This window comes from Echiichthys vipera (genome assembly GCF_963691815.1).
Source record: "Echiichthys vipera genome assembly, chromosome: 16".
NCBI lineage: Eukaryota > Metazoa > Chordata > Actinopteri > Perciformes > Trachinidae > Echiichthys > Echiichthys vipera.
Window position 1 is genome coordinate 13,316,200 of NC_139841.1, and position 20,311 is coordinate 13,336,510.

The 20,311-nt window shown below is 39.7% G+C and overlaps 2 protein-coding genes across 4 annotated transcripts in view; one reads left to right on the forward strand and one right to left on the reverse strand.

The window, feature by feature from the left end:
- Positions 1 to 678: 678 nt before the first annotated feature.
- On the forward strand, positions 679 to 8,916 carry dusp4 (dual specificity phosphatase 4; the record flags this gene model as incomplete). The annotated part of the gene is made up of 4 exons (XM_083929984.1): positions 679 to 1,119; positions 2,770 to 2,897; positions 5,014 to 5,233; positions 8,528 to 8,916. Exons 1-4 carry the CDS (start codon positions 750 to 752, stop codon positions 8,914 to 8,916), a joined length of 1,107 nt encoding a protein of 368 aa, XP_083786110.1. The 5' UTR covers positions 679 to 749.
- A 6,828-nt stretch (positions 8,917 to 15,744) lies between these two features.
- The window catches only part of tnksa (tankyrase, TRF1-interacting ankyrin-related ADP-ribose polymerase a), a 95,439-nt gene continuing 90,872 nt past the window's right edge, over positions 15,745 to 20,311 (reverse strand). For all 3 annotated transcript variants that reach the window (XM_083929760.1, XM_083929759.1, XM_083929761.1), the window contains one exon: positions 15,745 to 19,861. In XM_083929760.1, coding sequence (XP_083785886.1) covers positions 19,775 to 19,861 — 87 coding nt within the window. In that variant the 3' untranslated portion in view covers positions 15,745 to 19,774. The remainder of the gene's footprint in view (positions 19,862 to 20,311) is intronic.

A 20,311-nucleotide genomic window follows, 5' to 3' on the forward strand; every position in this document is an offset into this window, starting at 1 on the left:
GACCTCCCTTAGGGAAGTCAGGTCCTGACACCACCTGACTCCACCCAAGTTTTCATTGTTCGTGTTTTATTGCTCTGTTTTTTTAATTGTTCTTCATATTAATGTTTGAATTACACGTTTATTAATGTTTATATTCATATTTTAAAAATAACTAACTTTGAAAATAACTCAAATTGGCACTTTTGAAATAAAAGTTCACATTTTTTTTCTGTCAGTGTCAGATTATTGATAACATAATGGTGATGAGTTTGAGGGGCCCCCTGTGAATTTTTGCCTAGGGCCCCAAAAGACACTAGACTCGCCTCTGCCTTTATCTCATCATAAGTAACTAGCATTCAAATGTTGAATGAGCTGGTTAAGGCGGACATCGACTGTACGACCCATGGAGTCTAATCTTCATCCCATCCTCTCCTTTCATTGATGTCTGTCTCTTTCTTTTTTTTATGAATGAACGGCAGAGGGGGAAAGGGGACGGGAAGATGGACGCTTTGTGATTGGCTTCCATCGGTTGACGTCACCTCCGCTGTGACGCGATGCACCCATTCACAAAAAAAAGGGAAAAAAGAGAAACAATCCCGAAGAAAGAACACTCGGCAGAGAGGCAGAGAGACAGAGACAGGCGAAGAGACTGAGCGTGAAGAGGAGAGTGCGATTACAATGCGCGGATAGAGAGGCGCAAAGGGAATCCACACAGAGGAGAACATCCAGACAGTGAAGTCGACACACGCAGACCCGAAAAACGACGTGCGATGGAGGACCTGGGTGAAATGGACTGCCCGGTGGTGAAGCGGTTCCTGAAGGACGACGGCGCCAAGTGCCTGCTGCTGGACTGCCGCTCCTTCCTCGCCTTTAACGCGGGGCACATCCGCGGCGCCGTCAACGCCCGCTGCAACACCATCGTCCGCCGCAGGGCCAAGGGCTCCGTGCTCAGCCTGGACCAGATACTGGCCGGAGACGAGGAGGTGCGCGGCCGCCTGCGCTCCGGGATGTACTCCGCCGTGGTGCTGTACGACGAGAGGACGCCGGACGCCGAGACGGTGAAGGAGGACAGCACACTGACTCTGGTGCTCAACGCAGTATGCAGGGACTCCTCCGGCACACAAATCTACCTGCTCAAAGGTAAAAAAAAGAAAAAAAATGTGCATAAGAACAACCCATATGGTCATTCAATTTCAGGTTTCAACCTTAAAACGGTACATTTAATTTACTGATGAGTAGTGTTTATTCTTTGATTTGACCTATAATATAAGCTTTTATATAGTAAGTACAAATATATTACAATAATAATAATAAGTTATATTAATGTTAACACAAGCAGTGCTTGTTTAATTGTTAAATTTAACCTCTAATGGGGAAATAACCTTTAAGAAGAATGTGTCATTTTGTAGATAATAGGGCTGTTGTTTTATCTCTAATAGGCCCACCGTTATATTCAAATATAAACCTTGATATTTATTATAAAATATGTATGAAAATAATAATGATAAAAGTGCACTTCCTTTGAATAGTGTGTTTACATTAATGATAGTGTTCAGGCTTAGAAACAATAATAAAAGCTCCAAATGTCATTGATAGCCTGATTTCCGTGGCTATGCAACCAACCCATCTGGGGCATTTCTAATTTTTTCTACTAAAAATAATCAATGTTATTTTATTGCCTCCATACGTAGTATTGTTTGTAGCTGCTCAATATGCTATTAACTAATTATTGAAATACCCTCATAACTGTGCCTACTCTATTTTTATTCACAATTATATTTTACGACACACACACACACACACACACACACACACACACACTCACTCAGTCACTCACAGCTACATGCATTCGAGTGAATGAGGTAATGCTGACGCGTAGAAGCCACAAACCAGAGGGATTTAGAGAACACACATGATCCATAACTGTCTTTTTCAGGTAAATCTACGACGGGATAGCTGTCAATTCTAAAAAAATCAATGCTGATTTATCCACCACACTATATTTAGACTGCAGGGAATTTGAAAATGCAAAGCTGCTGCAAGCTGTGGCGCAGTCTTTTTTTTGTGTGTGTGTGTGTGTGTGTGTGTGAGTGTGTGTGTGTGTGTGTGTGTGTGTGTGTGTGTGTGTGTGTGTGTGTGTGTGTGTGTGTGTGTGTGTGTGTGTGTGTGTGTGTGTGTGTGTGTGTGTGTGTGTGTGTGTGTGTGTGTGTGTGTGTGTGTGTGTGTGTGTGTGTGTGTGTGTGTGTGTGTGTGTCTGTGTGTGTGTGTCTGTGTGTGTCTGTGTGTGTGTCCTAATGACGTAGACGCCTTGAAGCACAGGAGTGTATGTGTGTAGCTTATAAAGATGACATTTTCCAGTTAATCTGATGTGATCCCCAAGGTGCAGAGAGCAGCGGTCAGCCTACAGAAGTATTTATAAAAAGAATTTAAAAAAAGCAAAGGGATGATGAAATTGTTTTCTAATCCATAGGAGACACAGGACAGGACAGAACAGGTCAGGGGTCAGTTTAATAGGCTTTATGTGAGGCTCACTGAATGCAGAAGTGTAAACCCTGGTGCAGATTGTGCGGCGATGTTAGTGTGGATTGCTATGTATGCCTCTGTAGTGTTTTTATGCACAGGTTATAACTCCCCCACCCCTTATCTCTGTGATGATCCCTAAAAAGTCTGTTTGTGGCCCCCAGGAGTGAACAAATCCCTCATGTTTTACTGTAATATCGTTGGGTGTGATATTTTAAGATATAACGTTCATTGTGTTTGATCATGATGATGTTTTTTTTTTTTTTGCAGGTGGATACGACAGATTTTTCTCAGAATACCCGGAGTTTTGTCTAAAGACCAAATCCTTACCGAGCATTACCAGCCAGTCCAGCATCGACTCTGCCTGCTCGTCTTGTGGGACGCCACACCACGACCAGGTAAAACCCCAACTCAAACCTCACACACCTTTACATCCTGAAAGGAACCCTTTACAGTCATGTTTAAGCAGCTTCTGAGTATGGGCAACCAGTTAAAGCTGCAACAAATTATTTAATTTTTAAGATTCATGGGAAAAATAATGCCAATATCACAAGTACCTTGAATGTATTGATATCAGTCATCAGTCAACCAATTGTTCCAGCTTGAAAAAGTCAGCTTCAGTTTTACACACAGCGGCCACACAGGTATTTGCTTCTCAACATTGCTGTTGTTCGTTTACCCACGTTCATTCAACCGCAGTCCCCCGCGCAATATGAGTGATGCAATGTAGAACTGTGAGGAACATTTCCAAAAACCCATATTTTGTTTGAATTAGATATTTGTCTTATTGATAGGCCACACTGGTGGTCGTAGTTCACTACAGATTGGCCTCTGAGTCACTTCCTGTGATATTTATGTTGGTCATCGATCTGCTGTTTGAGCCTGCAGATTTTATAACATCTACGTGGGGTTCGGGTTTAATCCCCCTGGAAGGCATGAAAAGGGAGATGCAGACAATCCAGCCTCTGTGCATATGCGATAGTCTCGGGCCACAATGTCAAGTGGGGTATTTTTAACGAATACAGTACCTTCCTACTTGCTATTTTCCTCTCAGCCTCCATCCCCTCCCTCCCCTCCTCACTTTACATCTCTTGGCAGTATTGATCATTTCCTGACGCTGTGTCAGTACCGAGGTCGTCAGCGGCAGTGACATAAACATACAGAGCCCCCGTCAATAACTCTCACTACCGGTATAGACCGGCAGCTGGCTGACCCTTCAGATCCACTGAAAGGGAAAACAATACTTCTGCTCTTACATGTGGATAGGCTTTGAAATAGGGCAGGGCAATATGGAGAATATCAAATATTACCATTTCTTTTTTTTAACCAAATACCCTGATATCGATATTGTGGGGTTAACTACTATACAAAATATTTACACAATGTAATTGTTTGATATATAATCATCTCTAATGTGGATATAATGACTAAGTGGGTAAAGGCAAATAACAGAGGAGCTGGAACAATGAGGTGAATTTAGAAGATTACATCACTTGACTGTCATGCAGCCTTTAAAACCAAGAAAAGACAACACTTGTATAACAACATCCCACATAACATCGCTATATCGCCCTTGCAGAAACAACTGGGATTTGCACATAGGACACAGGATATATTTGCTTTTTATGTAGAACATAATACAGTAGGTATTACATGTTTTTTGTGTGTTTTTTTTTTTACCATGAATGCTTTGTCTTTCATTATGAAAATGTGACAGCAGTGTTCTGATGTTGGCTTTGGCATTTAAATGTTATGGCCAACAAGATATATATTCAAAATCCAATGTAAATGTAACAAACCTTCACATCCTCAGTCAATGCTGTGTTATAAATGTCATGAAGTTGAACTGACTTTCTAAAGGTAAACGTTGCTGTGGAGCATATTCTTCTCAGAATAACTGTTTTTTTTTTAACCCACTGTGATCCAAGTATGATCACAGCAAAAGTACATGGTGTCCTCAACAGAGCACGGGAGAATGGTGAATGTAAATCCCACAAGATTTATCTGTTGTACCCACTGTTAAGTCAAAAAACATGCTAATATTTTCACAGAACTTTATGGTTTGAGCATGGAAACAATAGTCAGTTTACCAGAGAGATGTGTTTCCATACGTGGAAATACCTCCACTTGAAACAAACAAACTAAATAGCCCATATCAAACGACCCTGCATTAATCACACAGATAATAAACTACTCCTGTCCGATAAGAGGTGCGGCTAATGTGATTAGCAAAATACTTAAGCGAGGTCACTTATACTGAAGTCATCTGCCATCTGGCCCCTGCTGCGCTGAGACACTCAACGCTTTGTCTTATCATGTAAACCGTTTTTCATTTAAGTAAGTCAATTCTGTCCAGCATGGCTCTCCAGGTTAGGTCAGGAGACGTTTCTCTGTGTGACTCAATGACTCAATGAACTGACTGAATGAATTATAAACAAACTGCCTCAGAACAGAAAATCTGTCTCTAATGAAGTAATTGATTAATTATCATCCTCCCATCTGTTTTTCATCCAGGGCGGTCCAGTTGAGATCCTCCCGTTCCTCTACATTGGCAGCGCCCTCCACGCCTCAAAGAAAGAGGTTTTGGACGCCACAGGGATCTCCGCCCTGCTAAACGTATCCGCCGACTGTCCCAACCACTTCGAGGGGGCGTACCAGTACAAATGTATTCCCGTGGAGGACAACCATAAAGAAGACATCAGCTGCTGGTTCCTGGAGGCTATTGAGTTCATAGGTCAGTGAGTAAGCGTGTGACGTGTGTGTGGTATCTTAGCTGCACAAATGGAATGAGACGCCAGGCCAGAGCATGTTTTGTGCTTTGCGTGGTTCGTTATTAGGTCACATCATTTTTAGGTCATATCCAAGCAGTTCATTTTAGTTAGGTTTGTTGGTTTAGTATGTCTGCAAGAAATATAGACTGTAGTAAAAACTCTGTTAACCTGAAGGGGCAGGATTTATGACCTGTACCGCAGCCAGCCACCAGGGGGCGATCAAAATGTTTTGGATTCATATTTGGGTAGCTGTCAAGCGGTCCATCTGTATATACAGTCTATGGCTAGAACACATTAAAGACGTTTTATGAAAATGCATATGTAGGGTTGCGGTTTTCATTATCGAATAATCTGTTGTATATTTTTTCAATTAATCATTTGTCTATAAAACAGCAAAAAAAAGCCCATCCCAATTTCTCAGAGCACACAGTGATGATATCACATTTCTTGTTTTGTCCAACTGGCAATCTGAAACCCAAAGATGTTCAGTGTTGATGTGCAGTCGGTGTTCAAACATATATATAAATAAATAAATAAATATAATGTAAGACAAGAAAAATAAGCTAATTCTAACATTTAAGCAGCTGAAACCGTCAAATATTACGCATTTTTTTTGCTTGAAAAATTAGTTGAAGATTAATTGATTATCGAAATAGAGGATTTTTTTCAATCAACCAAACATTTCAGCTCTAGATATATGTTTACTTGAGCTTGATCTCATATAATATCTGTTTTGTGTTCTCATTGCTGGGATATTTCTTCCTTTGCATTTTCTAGGAGTCTGAGAATTTTTCCTAGAAAATGGCTTTCAGATAAAAGCATGTACCGGATACATTGCATATAGAGCAGGCACATGATGACAAAGCGGGCATTTATTCATTGGGATCTTTCAAAAAAGAATTCTTTCAGAGTAGCCCTTCATCACACATTTCAGCAGATTTTGCAGAGGCAGAAAAACAGAAAAGAAAATACCCACCAAAATCGAATCGGATGAATACGTTGCGGAATAAAATAATTGAATACAATAAAGGAAAAGACAGAGGAAAGCGTTTGGTACTGGAGCACAATTTCTCGACTGTGTAATTTGTGTAATACAGGCGGTTGTGTGATTTGCCTTTTGCTTTGCATATTCATGCTGTGTGTGTAGTTGTAGCCGTGAGTGTATGTTGGTGAGCGTGTGTGGGTGTAGGTGCTGGTATGCGTCATAGTTAGCTGCTGTGGGACCAGAGTCTGACTCATCCGCTGTTACCGGGTGAACAGACGCTGTGGTGGAGTTACCTGAAATCTGTCTGTTTGTGCTTGAAAGAGAGAGGGAAAAAAATAGGCATCTGAAGATGGCGGAGAGATGGTTGTTATAAATCAAGCATCTGTGCATTTTCAAGAAAAATACCAGTAAATATTTTTGCTTGTGTGCCAGAATGGTCTGGATTTAAACAGCAGAATTGCCAGCAGTGGTGGAAAATTGGATTAAATTAATTGACATGCAAGAACTATTTTTTTTTAAGTTTTCAAAAAAACGTCCCTCTGTTATCTGCTTCATATTCCGTGCTTCTCATTTCCTGCAGCCACCCACCGTGCTTCATAACACGACTCTCCAGCCGATCATTAAAACTGAGGCTGTTGGGGAAATTGAGTTGGCTCCAATCAAACTATTACCTAAATCTAGTTAATCTGGTTAACACAGTAACAAAGTAATAGCATGCATCTAAACATAGTGAAAGAGGCAGAGACATAAATAGGACAGGGGAGGAAGTGTGAAAGAGGCTGATGACTCAAATTTTTTTTTTGCACTTGCGTGTTTCAGTTAAATGAGATTTGCTGCTTTCTCACTTTGAGGTTAGTTTTGACTGCACAGAGAGGGGAAGGCATGAAGGTGTGAAGGAGAGAAAATGAAGACAGCTTGAGGCAAAGCTGTACATCTGTTGCGTTTAAAATAGTTTGGAGCTGTAGAAAAGCATTCAGGCTTATAGATTGTTTCAGTTTTATGGTGTCCAATGATGATATGAAACTGTTGATTCATAAACCTTGTCTTCAACTGTTCTGAAAGCACAAACTGTTTTTCTCAAAAAGATAAAGATAAAGAAAGAGCCAAACGTGAGGTTCAGCCAAGAAATATTCCTTTGCGAGCATTAGAAGCTGCTGGATATTCAACTCCTCCTTGATTTCCATTTTGAGGTTTGACAGGGCTATTTGGAGCCACCGAGTTCAACAGAGGTTTTTTTTTTACCCCTTTTTTAAAAAAAATAAATCATCCCCCGTTGAACTCCTATAAACATGCTCGGAGCCTTTTGCTTAGAGATGTAATTAACCGCAAAACATTGTCATTGTCCATGACGGAAATTAAGCTTGCGGAAAACCTCCATCCTAGCAACAAAACAAAAACGGGTCTAAGAGTCTGCTGCCTTGCTAGCGGCTCTGCGAGGCTGGTCTTGGGCACAGCAGAATGCTAATGTCAACGTGCTAACAAACTCACGCTGACAACATGCTGATGTTTAGCAGCTATAATGTTTACCATGTTCACCAGTTTGGCGTGTTAGCATTTGTCATTAACAGAAGTACTGGACAAATGAAAAAATTGACCTGAAGATGGCATTAAAGAATAAGTCAGAGGATCCCCATAGTCATTGGGGTACATCATCTGGGAAGCATGAACGTACAAAATCCGGCGCCAATCCATTCAGTGGAAGATGGGATATTTGACTGGATAAGTTAGAAACTTTACCTGCTGGCGGCACTGGAGGAATGTATTAGGTCATCCTCTGGTCAGTCTCAGAACCCATCGGCTGTCTGATGATAATTTAGCCTCTGGGGACAACAGCTAATATTTTAGACTTTGTTGTAGCCACCGGATATCTGGGTCAAGACTTCCTCCTCCGAGTGGCGGTCATTTATGGTCTGATTGGCAAATTAAAATGCGAGAATGAAGTTGGAGTTGAGAGACGGCATGTCTTTAAACAGATATTTGCATATGAACAAGGATAAATAACAAAAAGCTGATAAGAAGCTTAATCATTGTCTGACTATAGCAGAGAGTTTCGCCCCTTTTGTCTCCACACCATTTTGCTGCATACAACCAAAGCATGCTCAAACTACAGATTCTACATTGCTATGCAGAATTTGTTTATAGAAATTGTCCCCTGGTGACTGGTGAAGATATATTTTAGTCTGGAGACTTTTTTGTGGTAGCATATAAAAATGTATATATTTTATTGATTACCCATGGAAACCTCTAACCTCTGCCTCCCCTCTCTCCTCAGATTCTGTACGGGACTCCAGTGGGCGAGTGCTAGTCCATTGTCAAGCAGGCATCTCCCGCTCCGCCACCATCTGCCTGGCCTACCTGATGAAGAGGAAGCGGGTGCGTCTGGACGAAGCTTTTGAGTTTGTGCGCCGCCGTCGCAGCATCATCTCCCCCAACTTCAGCTTCATGGGCCAGCTGCTACAGTTCGAGTCGCAGCTCCTTGCCACCTCGTGTGCTGCCGAAGCAGCTGCCACAGCGAGCCCGCTGCTCGGACCAAAGGCCTCAACGACCACCGCGACAACGACAGCCACACCCACCTCCCCGTTCATTTTCAACTTTCCAGTTTCTGTGGTGAACCCCGCCTACCTGAACCACAGTCCGCTCACGACCTCCCCAGGCTGCTGATGGATAGCCAGTCGCAGCCTTCGCTCAAATAACTAACTCAGAACGGACTGCCATTGGCTGGGAGAGCTGTCAGTCTTATTGACCGCTGCGGTATGTACATGCTTCCAGGGCGGGGGAGGTGAGAAGCGTCACGGTGCCTGATTCAGAACTCAAAAGACTGAAAAACACTTTTTAAAGTTCAGAAACCAGCCAACGCTCCTTCCATTTTAACACAAGATTTCTTTAAATTGACCAAAAATGAACTGGCTTTCAAAACTTTCAGATAATGAGTTAGGACGGAGTGTTGGACTGACGTTGGCTGGACGTACACCCTCTTCCATGAAAAACAACATGCACAGGGGCACACGGACACTCAAACACTGACACAGAGAGCCATGAGCAGCAGCAAACACACACACTCTCACTTTCTCTCTCGCTCTGCCTCACACACACATACACATTCATGACTACAAACTGAATAAGCTCAGTATGAAGACAGGGTCTGTTGCTATGGAGATGACAGGTCTTTAGGAGAGGAGATGGACACAGGAAGGAAGGAGGAATTTTAAGCACCCGCTCTTTCCCCTTTGGGTGTCCCTCCTGTTGCCAGACAAAAAAAGATGGATGGAAAAAAGAGGGGAGGAGACTGTGATAGAAAGCAGGAGCCTCTTCCGTGACAGGTGCTCTGACCGGGGCTTCCTGTCTTTCACACGTCCTCTTCCTCTCCGTGTCTCTCCCCCACACCTTCCTCTCCTCTCATCTCCTTTTCATCCTTTTATATTCCTTCCCTGCCTCCTCTCATCTTCGCCACATCCGCCCCCTCTCCTCTGCTCCTCATCTCCTCACTGAAGAGGCTAAATAAATAAAATAAGATGCCAAATAAAGGCTCAGGCCTGTAGGAAACCCCTTCTGCTACATCACAAAAAAAGGTATTTAGGACGAAAGTGCTGAAAGAAGAAGCTGCGAGAGAATGAACTCACAAAAATGAGTTTCTGCTGGAGGTTGTGCATTTTAGATTAGAGGAGCACAGTGGCTCTGGAAGGCCCGGGCAATTCTGGTGGTTTTGTATATTTTACAGCATTATAAATAATGTATTCTTTACCATTGACCATTTTCCAAAACATACATTTTAAGGCATTGGTTTCAGTTCTAGTTAATTTTCATAGCAAATTAACTGAAAACAGTGGCTCTTATATTATAGGATGCTTTGGAAAATGATATCTTTTCAAGTTAATGAGCTAAAATGTGCATCACCAGCGAATGGTCCTTTAAGACGTTTGTGCCTTGTTCATTAAGGTATCCCATGGATTTAGGCATGCTGCTAGAAAGCTGATTGGTGAATGTTAGTCAGACTTTAAAAACAAATCTCGGCATTTCAGCATTGCACTGCAAACTCTTATTCCACAATGTCAAAATAACAAAAGCGTCTCTCTCCATCCCTCAAACTCACAAATGGACACACACAAACACATAGTATAAGAAGTCCATATTGGGCATTATACTGAGAGTGAATTCAACTGTTGAATTAGCAATTTTTCGCGCTGACAAAACTATGAAAACATACATTTAAAGCAGAAATGTATTTCCCAAGCTACGAAGGCAAACTTCCTAAAATCATTAATTGACACTTAAACATAATAATAAAATAACGGGGAGTTAATCGAACATTGTATTTAAATGTGTTTCCACATCTTAAATATGAGCAAATTTGAGAAATTTTAAGGGCAAAAACTTTCACTTATAAGTCCTCGCGGCTAAGTTTTCAAGACAGGACATTCAAACATGGGTGTTTTAATCATCAGGGACCCTCAGTGTTGTTCCTTGAGCAGGAGAAACCAGATTAAAATAAAACAAAAAAAAGAGTGATTGAGGAAAAAAGAAAAATAGCTTCTTATATTGTTGTCCTTATATTTCAGATGATTCTCTGTTTGGGAAAGTTGTCTACAGCATGCTCTCTCTTTGTGACACTTTGAAAGTCATGCAATACCGTACTTACAATCCACTCAAGGACAACATCAACAACAATAGCAGTGACATTTTAGGGTGTCACACCCAAACATCATGTCAAATTTTCATATGTCCCACTTTGAGACAATGTTTGTATTGCTTCTGATTTTGATCAGGCTTTACACTCTGTGCTAGACATCCAAAGTCCAACCATGGTCCTGATGTATGCACACACACACACGCACACACACACACACACACACACACACACACACATAAATGAAAAAACGAGAGAAAACAAACCTTTTCCTGTTTTTTAGGATTGTTGGCACCTATCTGTGTAGCACTTTGAAGTGATGCAATACTGTATTTATAATGTATGATTGATTTGCACATCATGGTGACGGTAGACTGACTAGACTTTGCATAAAGACATTTTGTCCAAGTAGAGACAGAGAGAGACAGAGAGAAAGCCAGTCGGTGAAAACGCAATACTTTGTACACATCTGTGTGGTAATTGTCTGTCTGTCCGTCAGCCTGTCTGGCTCTTTGTGTTAGTCCATCTCTCTAGACTGTCTCTCTGTCTGGTCAATGCTGTTTACCCATCATGGCAATATCAATCCTCCACTTTGACATTTATATAAAAAAAGAAAAACTTTCCCTCAATTTTATTGTGGAACAAATGATCTGTGCATTTATTTATTACTGAAGATCCGCTGTTGAATAAAAAAATGTTCTTAATGAATAGGTTTTATGTGTTTTCTTTGTATAATGGTGTGTGAAGCTGAGTAGATAAATGTTTTGAATACACAATCTGATAAAAGGCCATGTCTCATATACCATGACTTTTCATGTCATTTAAAAAAAATACTATAGTATGACTTGCTATGACATTTTTTAATGTAAATGTGTAAATATGATGTTTTATGGCTTTTTAAACCATTTTATACAATACTATGACTTTATGTGGCATTTTAAAGCCTACATTGTGGGTAATGTAGGAACTAGTACACAAAGAAGTATAAGTACAGTAGATGGTGCAGGTTTAGTGACTGTGTTGGGTGGCCCTACTTTAATTGATATGAAACAAATCCTCTTAAACTCTCTATTTCCTGAAATGCGAGACAATGGTAAAGCTATGGACGGCATAATTATAATTTGATATATATAATACCAGGAACCTCTTTGTGTGGTATTTCTTTTACATTCCATTTCAGAGAAAGGAATATTATCTTGGAGTGCCCCCCAGTGGTGAGAATACCTATTTCCCCAATAAAAGCCCATTTCCGATGAACGGCTAGAAAAATAAATATATAAAAAATATAAGCATAACACCAACCCAGTAATAGTGCTGTGTAGTGTCAGAACTCAAATACTATCCAAAACTCACTGTCATTTTGGTAAAACATTTTTAATCAGACATTTTAAAGAAAAGTCACATAGTGTTCCATAAAAATGTAACTGTACAGTAGGCCATAGAGACATGTAATCAGAAATTAGCAATACTTAAATAATCCTAGGGGGAAATTATTTAAAATTTAATGGAACATTTAATATAAAAATGCATAGTAAAGTATGCCATAAAATGTCATAAAAACATTATGAAGTATGCCACTAAAAGTAATGAAAAAAGTTATAGGATAACATGTCATTATAAAAATTCATGAACCGTTAAAAAGTAGTAAAAAAGTTATAGTATAGTATGGTATTACAAATACCATAAAACAGTGAGTGAGTATTATAGCATAAAAAGAATAAAAAGCAACAGTATACTATGCCATAAAAATTCCATAAAAACATCATAGTAAAGCAAGTCATAAAGAGTCATAAAAAGTCATAGTATAGTATGTTATAAAATGCTTTAAAAAGGAACAGTATATTATGTCATAAAAAGTCATAAAAAAGTCAAAGTATAGTATGTTGTTAAAAATGCTATAAAAAGTAACAGTATATTATGTCATAAAAAGTTATAAAAAGTCATAGTAAAGTATGTTATTAAAACTGCTATAAAAAGTAACAGTATATTATGTCATAAAAAGTCATAAAAAGTCATAGTATAGTATGTTATTAAAATGCTATAAAAAGTAACAGTATATTATGTCATAAAAAGTCATAAAAAGTCATAGTATAGTATGTTATTAAAATGCTATAAAAAGTAACAGTATATTATGTCATAAAAAGTTATAAAAAGTCATAGTATAGTATGTTATTAAAATGCTATAAAAAGTAACAGTATATTATGTCATAAAAAGTCATAAAAAGTAAGTGTTGTTTGTCATGAAAACATGCCATATATCATAAATGCTATCGTCGCCATCTTGTGGTTCATTTTGGTTTAACAGGAAAAGGAACAGAGGAACACGTGACTCATAGGGCTTAATTAATGAATCAGGTGTGTGTGTGGAAAGCCCAGAGCCCCAAACGACTCAGGGCCTCTCAAGCACAACAGAAATACAGTAGATAGAAATGTCATTAGCCGAAATAGATTGATTCCATTCATTTGTTTTGTAAGGTCTTGGTGGGATGTGTTTACTGTTTTGGTTTACTTTTAATCATCAACTGCAGTCACAAACAATCTGCAACACCACCAATCCATCAGAGGTGAGTACAATAACCATATCCGTCTGTATTGTGTTTCTGTGGCTATTTGATTTAGAGGGAAGCCACAACATACAGTATGTCATAAAGAAAAGGCATGGTAGCCTATATAAAGTCATAGTATAGTATGCCATAAAAATGCTACTTTTTGAGTGGTATTGGATGCTTGCATTGATAGTTTGAGGTGTCTTATTTAAAATGAAAATGAGATGGTCATTGTAGTAATTGCAAGATTCTCTCAGGCCTTTTTGTGAAATCTGATAACCACCCAGACTCACTGGACAAAGCCGCAACTTTTGGTTCCTCAGACAAGAGGTTGTTTTCACACTGATTTTCATTTTGCCAGCCATTGTGCAGTTTAACACATGGGGATTGAAATCATTCACTTTGTTACACACCACTTGCTCCCACATGGATGTAGTGATTTCTGTCAGTGCTTATTTGCCTGAAAAATACTGGCACTCAAATAAACAGCTGGCTCTAGTCTGACCCCCTGTGGTTTCAGAATGCATGAACCTCCACACTGGTGAATTGAGGGTTGGATTTTTCCTCACATAAAAAAAAAAACAACAAGACCTGAACAGTACAGGAAACGGCAACCTCCCTATTGTCAGACAAGACAAAAAAAAAGGTTTCAATAATTATTATTATTTTTTAAATGAACTGCCTCGGTCTGCCAGATCTCACTAAATGTGGATTACATTTAAACACAATACACGGTGCTGCTTATGATTGTTGATCCACTTGTTCTGTGTAAAAGTACATTAATCACATCAGGTTAGTTTGAATTACCAAAACACTCCCAGATCATTTTATCTTAGATCCTGTAATTATACTGTAGCATGTGAACCCAGTTCATTAGTTATTCATAAAGCCAAAGCTGAAACTAATGCAGTCTGTATCACAGCCCTGTAGTAAACCCTACCCTCATAAAGGTTATCATGCAGATAGATAGATAGATAATTACTTTATTCATTATTTTGTTGCAGCAATGTGGTACAACTGAATATGAATAAAAAAGAGTAAAAATAAGCTAAAATAAAAATATCTGGGTATAAGAAATAAGTAGCATAAGCACGAGATAAAGCAAGATAAATGAATAGTAAGGTGCAGTGGCAGGCTGATAAAATAAAATACTAATGTATATGTACATGCAATATATGATATTATATATGATATGTATGGGATATGTAGTATGGGTATAATATACAGTACATACTGATACTAAAGAATACTATACTATGAATATGTGGACAGAGAATGTGCAAGAATTTACAGATGTGATTTAGTCCAGGTGGGTGATTAAGGCTCTGACGGAGGTTCATGAATGAAAAGTCTTATTGCCATGGGTAGGAATGATTTCCTGTAACATTCCTTAGAGCGGCGGGGTTGGATCAGTGTGCTGCTGAAGCTGCTCTTCAGCTTGTCCAGTGTCTTGTGGAGGGGGGAGAGGGATTGTCCACGATTGCTAGCCGTTTTGCCAGCATCCTGTCCTCCAGGGCGACGAGCTTGGACTCCGCCTTCCTAATCCGTGGTGTTTATTCAACTTCATGGTCACTTTGGAGGCTGTGGGATGTAGTGCAGGGTGTTTTTCACTTGGAGGTGCTTCCAATAATTTGCATTGAGGACATGTATTGATGGGCTTAAGCAGGAGGTGATTTGATTTGTTGGGGTGACAGACCCTGACTCTTATTGTTCGTAATATTCTCAAAACTATTTAGCTAAAAGAAAATTCAGGAGCCCAGACGTAACTTACAGAAGGGCAGGACCTAGAGGAAAAAAAGTTGTAATGACAAACCTGGCCCCACTGATTTATACACACTTAGGGTACAGATATTTCAGAGGCATAACTTGCACAAGCCTCAATGAGATCAGTGAGTCAGCAGAGAAGAATAACATATTCAACTAAACAAACACTGCCTCACTGCTGCAAGGGGTTAGAGAGGGCAGGTTAGCAGTAGCATGCATTTGGCTCATTTTGCTAACAAAGGGGGTTGGCATCCCCCCTCATATTGCTGACTGGCCTTAAGCCTATCGATATGTCGTTAATATGAATATCCATTTAACCTGAAAATGGCATTGTGGACAAAACTGATTTACTAACTTGCTTCAGTGGAGGTAAATAAAAAAAAGAATACAGAGGCAATATGAATTAAAAAAGTGCATCCTGGTTAGTAACCATGGTGCCAGTACTGAACTAAGGATGAGACTAACACAAAAATAGACTTTGTTAAGTTCTTTTATTAAGATTTTCTTCTGTACAATAATGAGGAGTTTACTGTATCTGTTCCACATGTCAGCAGCTCTGTACAACAGGAGGTCAAACATTACTGATGAGGAAATGTGTTCATTAAACTGGTAGCTTTTGGTAAAAGGCAGGAGATCTCTCATTCACACACACATTCACCTCCAAACTATTTACAACAAGATGGCTGGCTGGCTCTTGAGACAGATGAGTAGAGACAGGCCAGCTCAAACACAAATAGTTATCATATTAAAAAAAGGTTTTTGAAAAGTCTTTCAAAGGGAAAAAAGCAAGAAAAATAAACTCAAAATCATCCATAAAAGGCCCATTAAAAGAGGCCATCTGGACCTAGTTTATTTACAGTCTCGTTTAAAACACAGCCCATGGCTCTCTGCTAATACATCACACAGTGCTGCGGACCTCAATGAGGCCAGCACCATAAACCCCACCTGCTCCGTATATATGCCAAGAGAGCCAACAGTGCCGCTGCCGCTTCATCGGAAACCTTTGTTTTAGTGCAGCCTCTGACCAGGGACGACACAGGTCTCAGAAAGATCTTTATTTATAAACTGAGTACGTTTGTGAAATGTCACATCTTCAATAATTGACATCAATCATTTGATGGACATTATGTTTGTAAAGGAAATGTCTTTCAGGCAGGTAAAACCACTGTCACATCTGTCATATTGTAGGCTCAGTCACACTTAACATGGATTTAATGTTTGTTTGCACTTGGCTCAGACCAACGTCATCTTCACCTTTAAAGTGCAAATCAGCTGAAATCTGAGTTTGACTGGCAGAGACTGTAATGCTAACAAAGAGAGGATACAAAAGAAATCAAACACGAGGGCAGCTTTAAAGGGCCCGTCCCTCACTGTAACAGATATGAACCAGCTCTCTCTTTTTTGCTACTGCCGGTTACCTAAGCTATCAAATCTAACCTATCAAAGTAGGTTTCCAAGTGATTTCAAGGCAGCCCAATCCTTCTAAAAACTGTTAAGGCCATTTCCTTTTCCACTGCACCAAGTTTCAAGGAAATTCAAAAGGCCGCAGCGCTGCCTGACTTGACCCGACATGGTGGACATGAAATAAACTAAACTCATGGTCCAGTGTGGTGTACAGTGTCATAAATAAAAAAAAACAAACATAAATAATCAACAGAAAAAACATGGTCAGTATAGTAAAAAAACAACAGTTCAAGCGTATGGTACGTAGTGTGAGAGGTACGCTAATCCTGCTTGTATGAGGTTATACATGTTAGTGTCACTATAAATGTTTAATACAAACAGAAATGCGATAGCATCTTTACATAGAATCCATTATCCTCTTCATCATCCTCAACCTAAGTGAACCTGCAGATCTCTGCTTTATATAAATAGATTGTTGAAGCCTGTGAACAGCCCGCTGAATGGCTTGCTAAGATACTGTGACTACATGGTCACTTTTCACATTTGCTTACGTTTGAGGAGTGTAAACTCAAGAGTATAAAGATGACAAATAATGGAGGAATAAAGAAATCTGCAAGGACGAAAACAAAATGGAATAGACCTCAGAAAAACACAAATAACACTGTGCAGAAATGAATCCCTACATAAATGCCTTCCTGGTATACAGTTATATTTGTACTTTTAAACATCACTAGCCTGCAAGTTCCTCAGTTACTCCACTAGAGAGCAGCAACAGTTACAGGTAGAGAGGAAAGGAGAGAGAAGGCAGCAGGTTCATGTAAACAACAACACAGGGGAAATGTGGGTCCATGTGAGAGACATTACAACACGAAAACAAAAAGATGTAAGTGTTAATGCGTGGCGCACTGGTATAGCAGAATGTTATGTCATATAGTGCGAATGTTAAGCTGCAATTGACAAGATCAGGATTTATCACGATAGAATTATGTCCCATTTTTCTTCCCAATAAAACTCTGAAAAGTCAAACTTTTAAGTCACAAAGTTATTTCTTGTGTTGGTAACAGCCCGCTCTTAAAACGTTACAGTAGCAGACAGCAAGTGCTCCACCCAGAGAAAGCTCCACTCAATGTTTTTTAAAATCTTTTTAAAATCACTGTACATTCGGATCCTTTTAGCCTAAAAGATGACATACTGGCTCGGTTTGTAAACACGGAGCTCACTGTGTGCAGTTTTTCTCAGGTTTTGATTCAGACTCTCCAAACTGCTTGTAGTAGTTTCAGTTGACCTGTGCGGCTTTGAGTAAACTGTAATACGGAGGAAAGATATGACTCAAGTTAGTGTGTATATATATATATATATATATATATATATATATATATGTATGTCTGTGTCCCAGTCTAGTCTGGTGGTTTGGACCATTTTAATCATAGATGAGCTGAAACAAGCAGCAACCACCATGTTTGAAGGACTTTACCGCTAGATACAGACTCCAAAACACAGTATATAGTATTGGAAATACCGTATTCTCCCAAATACAAGACAGTGTTTTTTCCTGGGAATCCGCCTGAAAAAGGGGGAGTTTTCTTATTTTCAGGGTCTAGATTTTAAAGGCCAAATAAGTGCTTCCATAGACACAGTCACTGAGTCACAGTGTGAGCGCTACATGTCAATATACAGTCACAACAGCAGATGGCGCCAAAGATCTCTAAAACGAGTTCCTTTCATGACGAGCCATCAATCACAACACAGTTTACAGTGACAGGAGCCTGAAACATGGAGAGACATAGTGATTGCCCTGAAAAAGGTGCCTCAAAAGTCAGCCAAGTTAGCCGACAACTGAGGAGGAGTTATGATGCCACTGTAATATAAGGGTGATTAACGCAGCTGTCAAGCAGCCAGGAAACACGGGCTGGTTGTCAGAGCTTTACGTAGCTGGTCTATTAGATGTAAGGGGTATCACTTGGTTTCGTTTTTGTTAACCAATGATTATTTTGAGCTGACTGGTCATTTTGTTTGTTTAATAGGCTCCTTAAGAGGTCTATTTTTGGTTTGAGAAGGAAAAACTAATTTTGTTTAGGTCATTGGAACAGTGGGTTTGAAATTGGATGTTGGATTGAGAGAAAATACTTGCTTTTTGTTAAACAAGACTTGGCCTTAAAAAGGTATTTTAAAAAAAGGAGGGTCGTCTTTTTTATATTCGGGACAATACGGTAACTGATTTCCTTCAAAGGAAATGAAGGCTCAGAAAGCAGTATGTTGGAGTCTTGGGTCGCTGTTTGCTTGTCTTTTAAAATGAATGAATGTTTTGTTTGTTGGTTCTGTTTGGATTTGCAGTTTTGCTGGCAGCACCTAGTTTGGTCTGACTGGTGGATGTAAAAGATGGTCCAGGCAAGGACTGTAGGGGAAAGTCTCCAGCTGGCACTGGTGGCAGTAGTGGATTGGTGTCTCCTGTTTGTTTTCTTCCTTTTGACTGCTGGGTATTTGTGCACTGTAATCTCTTTTACTTCTCCGTGCTCACATCATTTCTTTGTTTACAGCAGAAAAGCTGTGCGAGAACACGGCGAGCTGCATCTTGTTTACATGAGCTTCATTGGTGGAAATGTGACAAGCTATAACAGAAAATGTACTAGATTTCCGTTCTCTCAGCACGACAACGGCTGTTTCTGGAAGATGCCTCAGGGTGTTGCTTTGTTGCTGCAGATGATGCACATTAAAAACCGGGGTTAGATTACATGAGCAGTGCGCAAAGGTGCAAAATCAGGGACTGTGTCCTGCTGTAATTGCTTTCTTAATTGTTTTCAGGATCAAGCCGAAGGCCTGCAAATTTTAAAAATGAGCTTACTGGTACACTTCCAGAAAACCATTCGATTCTCTCCAGTTAAATTAGACCTAATTAATCAAAGAATCTAATAGATTTTGTTGCTTTGGACTGAGCATGTATCACATCCCGAAACTCATCCTCCTTTTCGTCTTCCTCTCTTCAGACACATCCAGGTCTGTATCCGAGGGTCATCTGACGACCGCCTGGTGGACAGTTCACCTCGCCCACCACAAGTTCAACTCAGGAAACTTTGATATTGGGTCAGAGGTTTGAAACACTCCCTAGTTCAGTTCTAGTCCTCTGAGAGCGGCTCTAGTCCATTGCAGTTTGGCCTTCTTCTGAACCAAGTGTGACTGCGTTTTAGGACTTCTGCTCGGAGGGCGCAGCAGGTGTGGCCAGACTCTCCGGCTTCACAATCTGGTAAGTGATCAGGTATTCTGGGTAAGCCTGTGGACAAAGAACAAATCAGATCTAAGTAAAAACAATGTGTTATTTCTAGTACTGACCTAGTATGTGCAAATATTAGTTAAGACAGATATATGATTTTATACTGTTTATGGTCAAACAATATAAAAATGTCTATTGTATACATATACCTACCGGTATATTGTTTATATCGCAATGTCAAAAAAACAGCAGCCAGACTGCGTTTTGGCAATATTTCCATCATTTGGATGCTCTACGTTCTGATCCTTGGACATTATGTGAATATTGCTAATAAGTTATCACTAAAATAAGCAAACACACACATTTGTCAAATACTTAATTCATGCAGGCGTATACAAAAAAAGGCTTAACAATTTGGTCATTTCATATAGATTTTCTTTTTTTATTGAAATACCAGAAAACAGGATATATAGTTACAGTAATACAGAATGACCTTTATCAGGACAGAAT